The following is a 19,426-nucleotide window of genomic DNA, read 5'->3' on the forward strand; positions in this document are numbered from 1 at the left end:
ATTATCTACATTGCTTAAATAGGTTAAAAATAGGTGGGGGTGAACTCGGCAGATTTTTTTTCTGCTTTATTGTTTCCAGTGTTTTACACTTGTTAGAGGGCACTCTTTCTACTCCTCAGTGTAAGAAGTAGGGCTGCCACAGTGATGTGGTTACAGACCAAGTTGTAACTTTAAAACATTAAGTTCTAGTTCCACCTACATGCCAATACACACAGAAATAGTGAAGGATTGTTCTGGGCCTTTTATAAGTTTTCTCTCTTACACCATTGCTATTATGTACATATTACATAGCATAAATCCTAGGGAATCTCCAAAGATCTGTGTTCTTACTTCAGGTATAGGAAGATAGAAAAGAAACTATGAAGTTCCCATTTAGTTGCACTTGGAGTCAGGAGAAAAGAGCTGTGGTTATACTCTATAAGTCGTTGCAAGGGAAAGGAAGGAGGTGGGCCAGTCTCAAGGCTGAGGACAAGTGTGACTAGGGAGTATCCTCAGGGATCTCACTGTGACCATCTGTCTATGCTATTGAGCTCTGAAATTCCTGGGTCTCCCCTTTATTCTTCCCTGTATAACAGAAATCCCCAATCCCGGTATCAGAGTATTTGTCTTAGGAAGCTTGCAAGTCTCACTGAATGTAAGATGGGGAGGCAGGGAGTCCCATGTTTCTTTCCCTGGTATTACACATAAAGGAAGTGGTATCTGGGCACTGGAAATTGAAAGTTTGAGTTCACTTTCTATGGAAACTTGCTTTGAATAGCAGTTATATTATTCAGTCATCCTATTTTACAAACTGAAAAGGTCCTATAGACCATCTACAGGCATCTCTTTTCTTTAATACCTTATACACGTGTAGTCCACAAGTTTACAAAGGCCTTCATTATATCATAGTTGACCTTCAATGGTAGGTAAGGCAAAGAAATTATTGACACTTTGTAGATGAAGAAACAGATGCAAATAAATTAAGGGACTAGTTCAAGGCAATAAAGCCAGGAGATAGGTGAGCTAAGACTTAAACTCAGGTTTCTTGACCCCCAATATAAAGAGTGGGATCTGCCACTTCATGACACCATAGAGTACTAGGAGAGTGTAACCAAAGCTTTCTAAAGCTGTTGTCATATCATGGTAATTACCTAGGGCAACAGAGGCAGAACATGACATTCTGGCTGTGAGAAAATATTTTGTCTTGACACTATCAATACTTCTCTGAGATTCAGATATTTTGAATTATCTGAAAATAGCATTTATATGCCATGTATATGTATCTTATAACTTATTTTGATATGCATTAGTGCCTATTATAAATGTGCTCTTCCAAAACCAAAACAAGCCAAACCAAATTCTTTTTTTTTTTTGAAATATTTGCTGATTTTACTTAGCAGATGTTTGTAGCAATGTTTTATAAAAGGATTCTTTTTTTTTTTTTTGATGTATTAAAATTGGTCTAGGGCTCAGGATGTGGCTCAAGTGGTAGCATGCTGGCCTGGCATACATGAGGCACTGGGTTCGATCCTCAGCCCCACATAAAAAAAATAAAAATAAAAAAATAAGGATATTGTGTCCACCTAAAAAACTAAAAAATAAACATTTTAAAAAATTGGCCTACATATATGTGTATTATAAAAATATGCATATATCCATATATATAGAACTTTCCAAGAAAATATGCTATACTAACCAAAGTAAACCTAAAGAAATTTTATAAAATATAGTAGCCATCTAACTTCATTGACTTAATAAGTGGGAAAACTGGGCCACTGTCAATCATCACATATTTTTTTTAAATAAAAAATGAAGTTCAATGCAGAAGTCACCACATCAGTGATTACAATTAATGTGTCTGGCAAAATGACTAACCCTCTTTCCTAAAGTGGTTATATATCTTATTGAGTCATATTGTAGTCATTAGCCAGAGTTAATTTTAAACAGATAGATGCAGAGATACTCATGTTTAGGCCTGCACAATTTGGAGTCTCTTCATTATCTGCTTATTTCACTAAAGCAACCCAAAGCCTGAAGAGTTGCCTAATATTACCAAGACTTCCTAATAACATATATGAAGTAAGACTGTACAAAGATGTCACAAAAGTGTCACACAGAAAGCAGCCTGTCTACACAGTGGTGATGTTGAAATAAAACTCATGGAGAAACAAATATGGCTGCTTAGTTGAGCCCCCCACCCACCAGTACTCTACAGTTTCCTACTGGCTCACACATTATACCTTCCCCAGCTCTAAATCTGTTTCTTTCTTACTTATTAGGCAATATTATTACTAGGTGCCAGAGCAGTGAGGAGGTTTTTTTCAACAACTTTATAATTAAAACAACAAACAACTGTAAGTTCTGAGCTCTTCTTCAGTAATACTGCCAGGGATTTCAAGTAATATTCTTCTTTTGTAGAAGTGTAAGTTTCCAGAGTATTCCACTGGTATGCTGCCAATGAGGGATATGTGGATTAAAATAGCCACTCCTACCAGCTGAGGGGAAAGCAGGGGGTCCTGGGGTGGCTGGGCCAGTTTTGGGTATTCTTGCCAACTTACCCAAGTATATCATCAGATGTTATCTTTTTCTATGTATAAAAAAGTTGGAAAGCACTGAAAAAGGGTTGGTTCTCCATAAACTACCAGATTATTCTGTTATATTCAGATGAGGTCTTCCAATTTGATTTCTACCACTGCCAAGAATACCCAGAATTAAATAGTCAAGTTAAAGGGTTTTGACTATTCCTACACTTGTAGAAGAAACTGGAAAGTCGCATCATTTTAAGTCTGAGGTGCCCCTTTTTGGGCAATTTATTTTGCCTCAAAAAAAAAAAAAGTGGCAGAAGAGACCCATGAGGGAAATAATAAAGCCCTGGTGCTGCTGGCTGCAGGATCTACCTGGCCTTCCCTTCTTACTGCTGCTTCTTCCTTGACATTAAGACCGAGGCTTTCATCCTCCTGATCTGGAAAAGCACATCCCCCTCAACTTCCATAAATCTGCAAAACTTGAAAAGAGCCCCAGTGTCATCAAGTAAAAGAGAAGGCTTTAGGAATCTCATGGAAGGAGGGGTGTCTTCAAGCCTCTCACTGCTAAGCCGGACATTTCCTAACACTGGACAAATTGTACGTCCAGCTCAGGGAGGGTGAACTGCAGTGGTCTTTTACCCTCCAAGCCAATTGTTAGCTTTTCACAGGAATCAGCAGGGAAGCACATGTGAAACCTCTGTGTGCCGGTGAGCGCCCCCATGCCTTGTGTGACTCTGCATGTAGATGAAGCAGGCCGGGAGCTTTCTGAGCTGCTGCTGCTGAGTTCTCAGAGAAGCCTTTTCTCCGGCTGGGCTCCCTGCTGGGACAGCCCTTTTCAATTTTTCTATCCCCCCTCGATCTCTTCTCCTGCAGAACACAGGGAAACTTGATTGAAATAAAGACCTAGGGAACATGTTTTATTTTCTCCTGTTCAATCCATTTTAGAAAAGCTTTTAATTGGTTTTAAAAAGATGCTAAACAAAATGTGATGATGTTTTTCAGTCTTCATGAACTACGGATACCACTTTTTATACTTTCAAAGGGCTAATAAATCAATCATGAAATTAACTCTCCAGCTAAATTTAAAGCAAATCCACTGAATACCAGGTTCATTAAAAATCTATGCATTTACTTAGAAAAATTTAAAATTCAAAGAAAATTATCCTAGTAACTGAAATCTGACTTGAATTTTTAGTTCTACACTGAAAATCCAAGAGCAAGGCAATCACAAAGGGAAAAAAGGAGGGCTTGTGAACCAGTTTTAATAAGCCAATTTACAAGACGGGAGGTGGGGGAGGGGTGGAAGTGGAAAAAGAGAATATCTTGATACATAACAACATAGTGCCCCTGGAGGGATTCTTTTATTTGAGCATGTGCACACATGCACACACAATTTTTCTGTGTGAAAGCTAGATTTACAACAAATGCAACATTAAGGATTCTGTGACTGATATGATTGCTGTATTGTAATCCATGTACAGTTCTCTTTTTAAAGAAAAATGCCCACATCTTTTGTTTTCTTGCCAGTGGTAAATAATAGTTTTCTACCTTTATGCACCTTACAACATTCAGATGCATATATATATATATATATATATATATATATTTTTTTTTTTTTTTTTTTTTTTTTTAAACTGAAAACATCTGAAAAACCTACGTGATAATGGACTGGTGAAGTGAATCCTCCCACTTTAGAGTTACAAACATTCTTGATATTAGATCAGCCTGAACATTTTTCCTTTATTTTCTTGAGATAATATAAACTAATTTTACAAAACAACATGATACGGAAAAGACATTCTTTATTTTCTTAAATATGTTCCAATTAAAAATATTACAAATATTAATTTTTCCTGCTACTTATACTACAGGTCATCTTAGGCAGACCAGGTCAGAGTGAAGGAATTCTAGATTAATTCCTTTAAAAGAGAATCCCTGCCATTTCCCATCACTAAGGCAACCAGATCTCTTACTCCTGTTTCCTATATCCTTTCTCTTCAGTCCTTAGAGAAGTTTGTTCCACATCCCTTTTTAATGATCTAATTGCTGTTTCTAACCAAGCTGAGCCATGTACCTTGGATGCTCACCCTTCACTTCTAACTCTCCATATAATTCTCTTTTCATCATTGAAGTAGCATCTGAAACCACACTTTAAAAACTGTGACCAATTTATTGAGATGTAATTCACATAGCACACAACAAACAGTTTTTAGTATATTCACAGATAAGTGCAACTGTCACCACAATCAATTTTAGGATATTTTCATCAGTCCAAAAAAGAAACTCCCTACCCATTGGCAGTCACCTCCTAGTCTCCCCATCCACCCCTCTCAGCCCCAGGCAACCACTAATATACTTTCTGTCTCTATAAATTTGCCAATTCTGAGCATTTTGTATAAATGGAATTGTATAGTGTGGCCTTTGGGACTGGTTTCTTTACGTGTTTTCAAGGGTTGTCCATGTTGTAGCACATTCAGTACTGCATTTTTTTATTGGTAAATAGTATTCCACTGTAGGGATACATTAGATTTTATTTTATTTGATGAACATTTGTATTGTTTCTACTTCTTTTATGAATAATATTACCATAAACATCCATATACAATAATTTGTATAGGCAAATGTTTTCTTTTTGGGTACCTACCTGGGAGTGAATTGATGAGCCATCTGCTAACTTGATGATTAACCTTTTAAGGAATTACTAGATTATTTTCCAAAGACTGCACAATTTTTACATTCTCACCAGTAGTGTTAGATGGATGTCAATTTTTTCATCGTATTATTATCTGACCTTTAGACTAGATCCAACCTAGTAGGTATGAAATGGTCCCTCACTGAATTGGTTTTGATTTGCATTACCCTGATGATGAATGATGTTAACTCTTTTTGTGTACTTATTGACCATTTGAACTTTACTTATTTTTTAATGTTTCTACTTTAATCATACCCTGTTCTAAATATAAACTCAAACAATACTAAAACACTTAAGCCCACCAAAATGAGAAGATATAAAAATTTATATTTAATAAGATATATTTTTTGTTGAATAACTTACTCATGAAGCATATATGTGTAAGCCTCTATGCCAGATGTGAGATTTAAAAGCATAAGATAATGTTCCTTAAGAATCTTACAATTATTCTAATAAATATAAAGTTCTTCTTAAGTTTTTAATCAAAATTTAAACATTTTCTGTTTATTTCTATATTAGAATCTATTTTGGATTACAAAAAACTTTCAGCCAGAAGATGTATCTTATTTAAATCAATGTATGTAGTATTTAACCATGTAAAGAACAAGTTGTTCAAAATAGCATTGAAAATTATTCTTCCTTCTCCCAAGTGACTCTTAGCATATTTTTTAAATAAAAAAACTGAATATTACAAGAAATAAGTTTAAATGCCCAGAAGACATTTTTTTATTCTAATAATTTTAAATATGCTAACTTCATTAAAAAAGGGATTTTTGAGGTTGTGATACCTACATAGGTATTGGGTAGAAATTATAATTAAAAAATTTTTAAATTTGTTCTAATTAGTTATACATGACAGCAGAATACATTTTAGAGATTATTTTTGTTTCATCAACCTTAGACATATTTACATATTTATAAGAATATTGAAGGAATCAGAAAAGGGAAAAATAGAGTTACTTCTCCAACTTAAGCCTTAGTATAAGCTCAAATTCCAGTACTGGGAATAATGATTTATGGAACGAGGGTTTAAAAATCCTCCCACAGTGCATATATGTAGCAAATTTTCAAGGGTATTATAGGTTAGATTTCTTTCACTACTCTAGAAATTTTAAAAAATTCCCTCAATCTAGAAAATCAGGATAGTCCTTTATCCTTAAATGAAAAATATACATACACATTATTTTAACTGTTAAATTAAAAATTAGATTCATCAACTCAACATTAAATATTTTCCCTACAGATATATATATTCATGTACAAAATTCCCATATAGACACTAAGATGTTTTCCAAATTAATGCTTAAGCCTTTTGAATATGACTTGATTGGCATTTTGTCAAGGTTATAACACAGAGAATCAATCAAGAGAATTTATCTTGAGACATAACCAAACATGCTCTGGCAGCCCCTATATAATTACAATATTTAACCAACCTATAAAGGTTGGTTTAAATTTGTTAAGCTAAGAAAATCACCAGTCTCTAGTAGCCACATCAATAGAAATGAGCCTGACTATAATATCATTCCTTAAAAGTACCATGTGACTACAGAAGACTCTTACAATGATGACTCAACATCTGTAAAAGTTAAAAAAGAAAACAAAACAAACAAAAAGCCTTGCCTATAGTAAATAAACTTAAAAGCCCTCAAATAAAAACTCTTAAATGCAACAAACAGGAACACATTTTGAATCCCTTCTACATTAATATCATCATCTCTCTTGGGAGGTAGAGTTGGGAAAGATGTAGAATATGTTGGAGAATTTATAAAGCAAGAAACAATACTAACTGAAATTGTCAGATTTTGATATTTTAAGAATTGGAAAAGAAAAAAAAATCAGTTAATAATATAATTTACCTTTAGACAGAACGCCTCTGGTATTCAGAGTAGGGCTTTTTTGTTTGTTTGTTTGTTTGGTCCCCTCCTTCAAGGGGAAAGGTATCCAGGTGTTTTTAACAAACATTTCTAAGAAATTGCTGCAAACCATGGCAATACAGATGACCTTTCAAAATCCTTTCAACAACAGAATTTTATGTTTATGACAACCTGGCTTATTCAGAAACAGTACACCACTAAATGGAATTTACTGAAAGAGACTGTGAAAATATTCCTTTTTATTATTATTATTATTTCTTTTACCTGAGGAGGTGCCTTCTTCAGTAACACAAGAAGAGCCTGTAATACCAGATTAGAAAATCGAGGGCCAATGGGGACATAATCTGGAAGAGAAACATGGTTATGATTAGGCATCTTATATACATTTACACACATCAAAATGTTCTGATTTTTCTACATCAAGAGTAAACATCATCCTAAGTAACAGGCAACTATCTATAATAAGAAAAAAATACCTCTAGTAACCTAAATGCTTAAAATGTCACATAAGAACACTTTTCTGTACATTTTTTCAAAACAAGCAAACTAAAAACTTCTAAATATCCATTCTGAGTTCAGGTAGACATTTTAGCTGGTTTTCAGAATTTTTTTTTTTTTTAAGGGGAAAGCATCCAAGTGTATTTATCGAGCATTTCTAAGAAACTGATGCAAACTATGGCAACACAATAACTGAAATGATGGTGATGAAGACTGGCCTCAGATGGTGAAGAGTGGATGACTAAAGAACTTTCGGTTAGAAACTAGTACTTCAATGGGCTGGGGTTTTAGCTCAGTGGTAGAGTGCTTGCCTCACATGCACGAGGCCCTGGGTTCAATCCTCAGCACCACATTAAAAAAAAAAATAAATAAATAAAAATAAAGATATTGTGTCCATCTACAACTAATTAAAAAAAATTTTTTTTTTAAAGAAAACTAGTACATCAAGATTCGCATAGTGGCTGAGGTAGGAGGATCCCTCAGCAACTTATGGAGACCATCTCAAAGGAAAATAACAGGGCTGAGGTTGTAGCTCAGTGGTAGAGCACTTGCCTAGCATGTATGAGGCACTGTGTTCGATCCTTGGCATCACATAAAAAAATAAAGGTATTGTGTTCATCTACAACTAAAATAAATATTTTTTAAAAAGGTAAAATAAAAAAAAGGGCTGGAGATGTGGCTCAGTGGTTAAGCCCTGCTGGGTGCTATCCCCAGCCCCCCACCCCTACCCCAAAAAAGACTCAGTATAAATGGTACTTCTTTAGCTGTCTCTGAGTATTATATATTCAACCTAGACCTGGGCTTAGAGCTCCCAGTAGGCATCAGCCTCCTGATGTCAAAAGCGATCCCTTTGTTTTAAAATATCCAGAACACATGTGCATTCCCTTTGCATTAGTTTTTGCCAATATATGTTATAAAAGACAGGCAGAATCTTATTTATTTTTCTGAGACCCTAGTAATTCTAGCACAGTAGTAAGGGCTCAGCAAATGCTTGTTGAATAAATGAACAAACATGAACAGAAAATAACTATTCATACAAGTGAAAATATACTCAGAGGGCACACATTCCTGACATAGTGGTGTTGCTATGACCACACATCTCAATTGTGTTTAGATAAAGGAATTTACACAGAGCTATGAGTATGTGCCTAAAAGCTTTTAAAGAAATAATCCTATAAACTGGGCTGAGATGTATCAAACATTGCACACCAAAACCCAGGTCATCAGATAAAACTATCAATTTAAGGAGACTTCATGGATACCTGCTTTTGCTTTATGACAAACACTGCCAAAACTTAAAAAAGAAAAAACAGAATTTAATGCCAAGTCTGAAAATCGTGGAGAAAACACAGTAAGAACAGTGAATCTGAAATCATGACTATACAATTATGGAAAGCTCATGGAAGGTTAATCAGATGTTGGGTAGTATTTTCAGATGTTTATTAAGTCACCAGGTGGGTTTTTTTTTCAATGGATTTTATTATTCTATCCTGATCCACTGTTATGATTTATGCTAGATTGATTTAATTTTATAACGAATAAAATGTAACAGTACAAGAATTTTCTGGCAATTACTATGTTGAGTGCAGAGACTCAGTCTAACTCATCTTTGTGTCCCATAGGACTGCACTTCAACATAAAAGATGTTTAATAAATATTTTAAAAAATTACTATAGAGCACTTGAAACTTTCGGAACGTTTTCAACATTCATTTTCCTATTTTTGTTTTCACAGTTACTCTGTGGTATTAGCATAGAAAGGATTATAAATTGTATTGTAAGAATAGAAATGGATGTACAGAGAGCTTACAACTTCTGCCCAAGTATTCTAGCAAATTTGTGGGTTTTACTACAATCCTAAACTCTTCTTTCTTTCATTCTGTCAAAGTTTACAAGTGGACTTCTGAGTTATAGGCATCTCAGAGATAATACTGAATAGCAAATATATCACCCCCCAAAATACTAATAATTTATTATGAAGGACACACTGTACAAGATAGAAAATAACATGAAACATGGGTCCTTAAAAGAAAGCAGTTTATAACAGAGTAAAGGTAACAGGCATTTTACCATGAATGAATATTATGATTGACAGTAGACACAAGAAGTAGAGTTATATTTCCTTGTATGATGAAGAACAATATTTCTCTTGCCCTAAAGTTTATAAATATCCATTATTTGACTCTTAATTTTTTGAGACGTCAGCTATAAAGTGGCAAAGAGAGTACATGGCCAAAGTTATGACTCACCTAGCAATCTCTCAATGTCATCCACAACCACACAACTGAGTTGGGATTTGTATGCATCATCAAAGATCTGGAAGAAAACAGAACCATTTATTATCTCACTGCCTTCCATAATTATGTCAATTTCCAACAACATTAAATGTAGCCAATTCCTGAGCAAACCTAAACAAAGCACAGTAAAACACCAATACTTCAGACCACAATAAATTAGAATTTAGTAGATTATAGGATTTTAGAACTGGAAAAAGATTGAGGTCCAAAGCAATTAAATGACTTGCCTGAGATAACACAATTGGATCATGGCTACATAGAGATCAGGTTAAGGCTGTTTTCAGCACTCAGAGCTGCAGGTGTCACACCCGTGCATGCCAAAGGACAGCTGATCATTAATCAACTAACAGATCCTATCATGTTTATCAGTTGGTCTCTCATATCTTCCAGGAGCATGGCTTCAGTGTTGTAACTCAAGTGCTATATGGAGCCACAATGTGGCCCTGTTAGGCAGGAGTAACGTTGAAAGACCAGAATCACATCAACTCATGTCAGATCATAATGGTAAAACAGTTTACAAGAGAATTAAAACTTGGTTATGAGTCAGGCACAATGGGGCATGTCTGTGGTGCCAACTTAGGGAGGATGAGGTGGGAGGATCAACTGAGTCCAGGAGTTCAAGACCAGCCTGGGCAACAATGAGATCCACCTCCCCCCTCATCCCCCACCAAAAAAAAAAAAAGGTGGGTACGAAGGATCAGATAGATATACCTATAAAACTAGACAAAAGACAAGAAGAGTACATTAAGACAGCCAAAGAAATGCAAATTAAAACAATTGTGAAGGAAGTTATATTCTGGCAAAGACACATCAATTTCAAAGCAGTAAGATAAATTAGTTTTTGTATCAGTTGAATATATAAGTGCCCACGGCCTCAAGAACAGCCCTTTTGTAAGTGATGGTGGTTCCTAGTTCAGAAACTGTTACTGGGACTTGGTGCATCCCGCTTGAGTCATGAGTTAGAACCAACTTTTGCATCCAGCCCAATCTCTCTGGCTGAAAACCTTTGTGCACAAGATGGCAAAGCCTGCTCTGATTCCTACCTGCATCTTGCTTGAGGTATCATAATATTCCTTTATCCTTAGAAGATTTAGAGTTAGGTAGAGAAATAAAGTAAATTAAACACATAATACTAATATTTTTATATTAAGTTGAAAAACAGCCTGTGTTTATTTGGTCTTTAAAGTATTTGTGACAATTAAGAAAAGTTATCATAGTCGAATCTCATTGTCGCCACCTGAACGAGTGCCTCATTACATCTTTCCTGGCATAAATACCAACAATAATTTCTGCCTCCAGATCAAGTGGAACCCTCTGGTGGAAATGTTTTCCTTTGCTCCCTCCCCATTACCTCTCAATCACTGTCCTGCTTTTCATCAAAACCTCAGCTATGCTGTTTCCTTAGCTACCTGTTTCCCTACTGGATTGTGAGTTGGATAAAAACTTCACTTTGCTCATGCTGTCTCTAGTACCCAGCCCAGAACACTTTTCAGTAATGATGTTGGCTCAACAGATTGGATAGTTGAACCAACACAAGTTCTAATTCCATCCTGCCCAAAGTCATTTGTCTCTCTTCTCTTTAGAATCAGTGTTTCGTACATTGTGAATGTATTACAGACTCACTGTATTATTCCTTGTATAATACTGAATTGTTAGCACTCAGAAGGTTAAGTACTATTAATTATTTCTGTATCCTCATATCACTTATCATGATCCTTACCAGAAAATAATCTACAAGTATTTACTAAATGAATAAATTCAAACTTATGCATTATAAATTCAAGTAGAAATATCAAGTAAATAGTTGGAGATGTCTGATTGAAGTCAGGGTATAGAGATCACTCTCTGGGAAGTGATTGCTAAAATCAAGGCAAGGGATAAGATCTTCAAGGAGAAATGGTAGAGGAAAGAATACAGGACTAAGAACTTATAAAATAAGAAGTTCTGCCATATTCATTCATTCATTCATTCAACAAATATATTTTGAATTCCTATTATGTGTCAAATATTAACTAAGGCACCAGAGAGAATAGTAATTAAGACAAGTAATCCTACCTCACAAAAATTAGAGTGGGGGAAGCTGGTCACTCATAATTGTATGAGTGGAAATATATCACTTTCTAAAAGAAATTAAAAGAGTCACTGAATGATTCACCATATTTCTTTTCCTATCTTGGCTCTCATGGAATCACAGGTGAGAAAGAACCTCTATTAGCTTGAGTCTCTAAGAAACTACAATGAGAAAAGCTCACCTTCTAAGCCATGACAGACATGTAGCATGAGTAAGAAATAGTCACTTCATTGTGTTAAACCACTGAGTTTTAGGGCTTGATCATTATGGTAGCATAACTCAGCCATCCTGACTCATAAAGAAACTCAGGGAGTCAAGGATGGTATCTTCAAATTAGAAAGTGACAACATAAACTGAGATCTGAAGGATGAATATGAGTTAACTTGTAGAAAAGGGGGAAGAAATTACTCTAAAACAGGTGAACTTGGCAAATGAGTGAGCATAATGAGGAGGGAGAAACAGAGGTCAAGGATCCTTCCTGGTTTGGCAAATGAAATGAAAAATAACATGGAGAAGTTGATTTGGGAATGGATCATGAGCACATATGAAGAACAAGAAGAGAAAAGCCTTTAATCTTCTCCCCCCAAAAAGGGAAGAACGGATGAGAATAGGATATTTCAGTCTCTTGATACAAAATGATGGCTCCTTTTGACTTTGAGCTGGGGAATTCAAGATACTGGGAGAGTCTGGCAGTAGCTCCATTGTAGTTACTTGCTAATTTTTGAAGATTAGGCCAATATGGCATCCAATGTGGTAACTCACAAACTCAGGGGATTTCAGGGAATCCCTTAAAATGATGCTTTGCTTTTCAAAACATTTTTCATAATTCTACTATAAGTTCTGAGGCAAGCATATAGTTCTGTCACCAGACTGTGAGATTATGGATTAGAGCCACAGGGGCCTGAGAGACCAGGGTCTGGCTTGTTGCAGTAATCCTACATTTTTTCTTGAATCAGCTTTTTTTTTTTCTCAAAACAATGTATAGCTTATATGGCTACAGAGACCTTATTCAGGACATTTCTGGGATCTATATTGATGATAAATTGCTATGTGGTATATAGTCTTACCAACTTATCTCAGATATTATAATTCACAAAGCATTACAAATCACTTCATAGTTGATTGCCTGGGCTACCTAAAATATTTTAGAAGAAAAACTCCTATGGTTGTCATTTAATGTAAAGTAGTGGGGGTCCTGTTGTTGTTTTATAGACAGCAGTCAGTGCACTAATTACTACTCCAGAGAGAGGAGCACTCACAGCTAAGTCTCTTAATGTGCTAAGCATGACAAAGGCAGTGCAATTCTAGTTGTAACTTGACCAATCTCAATGACTGGAACTCTTCTGGGAAGTGACTCTGCTCTAATTTAAATATACATACCCACACCCCTTCCACGTATATTCTCTTCCTTATCTAGTCCCTAGTGGAATATGAGGTCATCACTCTTCCCTTGGGTCCATGATTTCTGTCTAGTCTCCTCAGAAACTCATGGATTCCTGGCCTGAGGCCCCAGCAGAATGATCACTGAGACTTAGATTTGATGGGCAAGCACAAGAAATTAGATGCCAGACTCAAGTCTAGTGATAATATATGCATACTGAGCTGAGAGACTCTACCACCACTTTAGGTAGTAAACCATCAAAGGAGGAGGTACTGGAAAAAAAATGCAGAAAAAATAATATTGTGGACTGGCCCAGTCAGAATACCATGACTTGCCACTGGTAATAACACAGAACAGACAGACATGTGGTGCCTGCACCAGATCAAAAGATGCCACCTAGAGTGCCAAGGAGGGCTAAGCTGGAGCTGGGCGCTGTATGTTACAGATGCTTTGAAAAATTCATCTATGTATGATCATATAAAATTAATCTGTGTATGATCATATAAAATTAATCTGTGTATGATCAAATGTATGACCATCTTAGTTTTATCAGGGAGTTTCCTATAGAGCTAGTAAATTTATCACTATATATATGTTCTTAGAGTCAAGTACGAAATCTGAAAGAAAAGATTAAAGAAAGAAAATGGGAAGAGTTGAAGAAGGAATTGTGGGAAAAAGTGGCATCTGTTGGCATGGAAATGATGAGGCCTATTCAAAAGGATGAAGACAATCTTGAGAAAACAGAATCTCATAGTCTATTTCTCGCTGTGCGTGTGATGAGATTGCCACTGTTAAAACCCTCTGGTACTACTTCTCTTGCTTGCAAAGGCAGATAACATAAACCAGACTCAGGGGTCATAAGAGACAACCTAGAACATGGGGAGCAGGAGCTCAAGGCAGGAGTGTGTTGGATGTGCTCTGTAAGCACTGAGTAGCAGAAGTGGGCTCCTGCCATGGAGGAACTGGGGACAGGTCTATAAATGGTGCAGGACACTCTTAAGACAGAGTCCACTCCAGGAATCTTCAAATGCACTACAGCCACCTGTGAGTAGGGGGGAAACGGCAGCTGCAGGCTCTGGAGTCTACATGAATGCGCACCTGCATTCGTTCCATGTTAATCCCAGACTTTCAGAATCACAAGCCACAGAGCAAAGTGTGTACCAAGTAGATTCCAAAATCCGTTTTCTCTAACTTCTTTGTGCTCTTAGGTAAGTGAAGCCAAGTTCTCTGGTTCTTTTGGGGGCTGAAAGAGTTCATCTCAACTTTGGAGCAGTTGGCACAAAGTTAGCCAAACCTAGTTAGTAGCAATCTGATGATAGTAGGAATCTAATGGCTTAGAAAATCCCTAATGTAGTAAATCTGTCAGCAATTAGTTGAAAGCATACTCTAATCATATTTGGTAGCATATAAAAACGTAAATGAGCAAATTTAAATGGGTGCCATCAGTGATAATCTCTAGTTTCTAAAAATAACTTGGGAGTAAACCAAGCAAACATCAGCTGTCTTCTAATGAAATTGCCTCAGGAAGTGGACCTAAACTTTTGGCAAAGCACTAAAGCTTCTTGGATGACCTTAAAATCCCTTATTTGTTCTCCCTGCTTTTCAGGAAAAAAAATCTTACATTTTTATATAACATGAACCTCAGAGTGAGTATGCTTAATAATATAAAAAGTTACAACAAAGTCTGAAAGTTTGGCACCATCCTCCTTTATATGCTAAACAGATACAAGTAAAAGAAGACACAGTTCATTAAACAAAAGGAACACCCCCCCCCCCCAACCCAGCCATACAAGGGCCTGTAGTCACTTCCGGAGTATCCACTTCTCTCGGCTAAGACATGCAAAAACTTCAACAAATCAGCTACATGATATATTAGGATGTTAACCAAAAACATCCAAATTCTGTTGCTTAGTAACTGCTGTCAAAAGATCCAATTTCCAGCTCTGCTCTTTGTATAGACTAAACCATGAAAAGAGGAGGATTAGGCACCATGATTCTGTTCTGTGCAGACTACAATTTGCAGTGGGATTTACAGAAGGATATTCAAAGAAGATTATTTCTTTCTTGCAAAGCTAGTGGAAAGGAAAATTTCTTCCATTAATTTTCAATCCTTTGAAAATAAGACTATACCATGTTATTAATGGATGTAGTTTTAGAAATCACTGATATTTTAACTTAATTTTGTTCAATTTAGTTGTATACAATTATTCTATTTCATCTTTGTACTCATTGCTTACTTAGAAAGCATCAAGATTAGATAACTGTTAAAATCAAATTCTGTTGCTTTGTTTTTTTTTTCATTTAATGTTACTAAAAGAACTGGCAAAACAGATGTTTTCAGATATTATGCAAAAGTGGATAAGAGAGTTAAAATTTAAAAGCAGAATGAAGTTTAGGAAGCAAATATAAAATGGGAGAGAAAAGCAGTATCTGTGAGTTCTTCGAATCTCTTAATGGAACATATGGTATTCCCCCTCCCCCCCCACAAATATAAGGCTAATATCTCATATGTACTTTGTCAGTGATGAGGAGTTTATCTGTGGAGAAAGGATTTATTAAGCAAATTGAGAGAAACACATGGTCAATTTTAAACTAATTGAGAATAAACTACTTTCATGTATTTTTACACCATTTATGAAAAAGAAGCAGTAGCATAATTACAATAGAATCTCACATTCTCATTAAAGCAAGCCTAATGGCCTTCTCCACTATCCCACACTCACCTCTTGGTTTGAGTAATAAATGCTCATAAAGATACTCTATGTCTTAACTAATTCAGACCACCCGTCTTCAACAAAAATTAACATGTTACATTATTTTTGAGTTGCACAAACTATTGTCACTATAAAACATTTGAAAAATCTTTAAAATTGAACAGTTAATCATTAAAATGTAGCTGAAGAAATACTTCAGGGCCAACTTTTTGTCTAACAAACTAACAAAAAAATTTTAATACTATCAAGTGGGGGTGCAAATCCTAAGAACTCATTCTCAGATGACACAGCTGCAAGTGCAAATTAGTACAACTTTCTGAAGAAGTGGACTTTATAAATCATTAGTATATTTACATAAGAATTGTAATAACAATATGCATAAAAATCCTTCAAACATTAATATTTTTGCCTTAGCAGTCCCAATTCTGAGAATTTACACTAAGGAAATAATCAGAAAGTATGTATAATAAGTAAAAACAATTGCTGTACTTTATTGAGTACATATTATAAGTTACAGGTACTCAGTGTTACTTTACATAAATTACCATATCATTTAATTCTCATAATAACCCTAAGAAGCAGCTATGAATATTACCTTCACTCATAGCTGAGAAAAACAAGCTTATAAGGTAAGGAACTTGTCCAAGGTCATAGAGTAAAACTCAGATCTATGTGAATCCTAAGTCCAAATTCTCACTTATAACATGCTAATATACCGAAGAAAAATCTAATAAGAAATAGTGGTTTCTCTAGGTTGGTAATTCTATAGAATATTATTTATAATTGTGAAAAACCAACCTGGGTCAACCTGGATACTACTTAAATGTGCAACAAAGTGGGACTATTTAAAGGGTTACTATACAGCTATTAATTTAACATAACATCGAGATACATTTTAGTGATATTTTTAAAAGTTCTTAATATCTTGAGTGAAAAAAAATCAGGTTTAAAGCAGTATGTTTCCCCAGGTATGGAGGTAATCCCAGTTATTCAGGAGGCTGAGGCAGGAGGATTACAAGTTTGAGGCCAGCCTCAGCAACTTAGTAAGACCCTGTCTCAAAATAAAAAATAAAAAGGGCTGGAGATGTAAATCAGTAATAAGTTAGTAAGTGCCCTTGGGTTCAATCCTCAGTATGTATGTATGTATGTACGAACGTAATATATATATATAATATATATATGAATGAACGAATGAATGAATGAATGAATAAATAAATAATAGTATGTCACTGGATGTGGTGGCACAAATCTGTTAAATCCCTGCTATTTGGGAGGCTGAGGCAGGAGGATCATAAGTTTGAGACAGCCTGAGGCAACTCAGGGAGACTCTATCTCAAAGGAAAATAAAAAGGAATAGGGATATAGTTCAGAGATAGAGCACTTGCCTAACATGTGCAAGCCCATGGGTTCAATACTGCAAAAAAATTAAAACCAACAAAAAAACAGTATGTTCAATGTGATCCCCAATACAGTGTGTGTGTAGAAAAAAAGAATTGAAGAAGATAGGTATTTATGCTTTTCTGTATTTTCTAAATTATTTTTGTAATTAGGAAAAGCTATATTTTGGGGGTAGCACTTAGAAGGAAAGAAATATTTTCTCCAGGATGATAAAACATTATAAATCATTTGTGCTCTGAAAAAAAAGTTAAAAACATTTTCTTCCCACTGAAAATGTAGAGAGGAGAACAGTGGTGGGAGGTAGACTACAATAACTAAAGAATGGCATTTATATTTCATTTTCAAAAACAACTTGGAAGACTGAGCATCTTTAGACTGGTTTGAGCCCTCAGGCTTTTGTCAACCTATCATTAGGTAACAATGTGAAAGCTATTTGCAGGGAAAGATTTTGTAATATTTCTAATATATTTCTAAGATACCTATGCTTCATTCTTTTTTCTGTTCTGAACTTTAGTTACAGGGAATCATATTTGGAAAACCAAAAAGTCTAATGTGAATTAATTATACTGCTGAAGCAGAAATAATTTTTGTAACTTTAAGAGTACATGGATGATCCAGACAGTGAATCATGAATTGAAATGATTTTGAATAAGCTTGTATAGACACTTATTTTTATATTCTTTAGCCTTCTACTCATCTAAAACTCTACCTTGAAAGGCTTCAACAATTTAAAGATTAAATCATAAGTTATTAAGCCATTAATTTAACCATTTAAGCCTCTAAAATCAGCATATATTACCTTCCCCCCTCAAGTCAATTTGCAAGAGATTAAACTAATAAAAATGATAATATCTCACACTCACAAAGAAGCTTTGATCTGTAGAAGCCTAAAGTACTTTTTAAAAACTTTTTAGAAAAACTAGGCCTATCCACCCACATCCCACAGTACATCTGAGGTAGAAGCTGGCAGCTGGTGAAAAGCAATGGAGCGTCTGCAGGGAAGACTACCACTTTTGAACAAGCACGGGAACAGACAGTGTAGGGAAATGCAACAGAATTAGCTTCTCAATTAAACAGGGAAATTCAAAAGGCTATTATTTAAATTTTCACCAGGAGTGGCTTAAGGGAAAATAAAAACCAGAAAATAAGGACTGGAAAATACCTCAGTGGTAGACAGCTTGCCTACCATGCTTCAGGTCCAGGGTTTGATCCCCATCACTGAAAAATAACAAAGACAGACAGACCCCACCTACTATCGGGAGTTACTAGTCTTGTTTATTCTCTGCAGATATTCCTGAGAAGGACAGATACTACTCAGAAATAGAGTGAACTATGATAGTCTGAGGTCTTTCCATGGCTGGCAACTTTCCTCTCTCATTCACACCCAATTTGAAAGATCTTTATATAGAATATTAACTATTTTTGGGGGGAGCATTCTGGGGATTGAACCAAGGACCTCACACATGCTAGGCAAGCACTCTATCACTCAGCTACACCGCCAGCCCTAGAGTATAAATCTTGCCATTTCAGGGCTTGTGGCTCAGAATCTGCTTCTTCCATCTACTGCAAGCGCCCATCACCAACAATTTTCTGCAACCTACAAAAACAAGAGACTAACTTCTTAAACTTCGATTTGGAGGAGTCTGGGATTTTGGAATGGGTTTTTCCTTTTTAGTCCCTTTCCTAATGAAAAACTAAAGCACTTCTACCATCTGGGGTAGGTTAGAAGTGAGGGCCTATGAGTAAGATCAAAGAACACCCAGAATCATGTTTAGTAGGCAGCACTCAGTTTTCAGGATTTTCTTCCCCATGTCTTTTACTTTTATCAATTCATATGAGTAAAAGATCAAGCATAAAAAAAAGGTTTAAATCAAAGAAATACTTTAGTTGGATATAAAATATAATTTCCTCACTGTCTGTTTGGTAGGATGTCAAATTAGCCTACCAATGACAACATTGAAACATTGACTACCAAGTGAGACAAATAGGTAGAGT

At 35.5% G+C, this 19,426-nt stretch overlaps 1 protein-coding gene and 1 long non-coding RNA gene across 3 annotated transcripts in view; one reads left to right on the top strand and one right to left on the bottom strand.

Annotated features, from left to right (window-relative positions):
* Positions 1 to 19,426, top strand: part of LOC308636207 — a 770,476-nt gene that overhangs the window by 628,022 nt on the left and 123,028 nt on the right. The window lies entirely within an intron of this gene.
* NSF (N-ethylmaleimide sensitive factor, vesicle fusing ATPase) overlaps positions 1 to 19,426 on the bottom strand; it is a 156,636-nt gene that overhangs the window by 20,004 nt on the left and 117,206 nt on the right. For both annotated transcript variants that reach the window (XM_081271460.1, XM_081271459.1), the window contains exons 16-17: positions 9,820 to 9,886; positions 7,338 to 7,417 (exon numbers count right to left, since the gene is read on the bottom strand). In XM_081271460.1, coding sequence (XP_081127586.1) covers positions 7,338 to 7,417; positions 9,820 to 9,886 — 147 coding nt within the window. The remainder of the gene's footprint in view (positions 1 to 7,337; positions 7,418 to 9,819; positions 9,887 to 19,426) is intronic.

This window comes from Spermophilus citellus (genome assembly GCF_964194105.1).
Source record: "Spermophilus citellus genome assembly, chromosome: 17".
NCBI classification, from domain to species: Eukaryota; Metazoa; Chordata; class Mammalia; order Rodentia; family Sciuridae; genus Spermophilus; species Spermophilus citellus.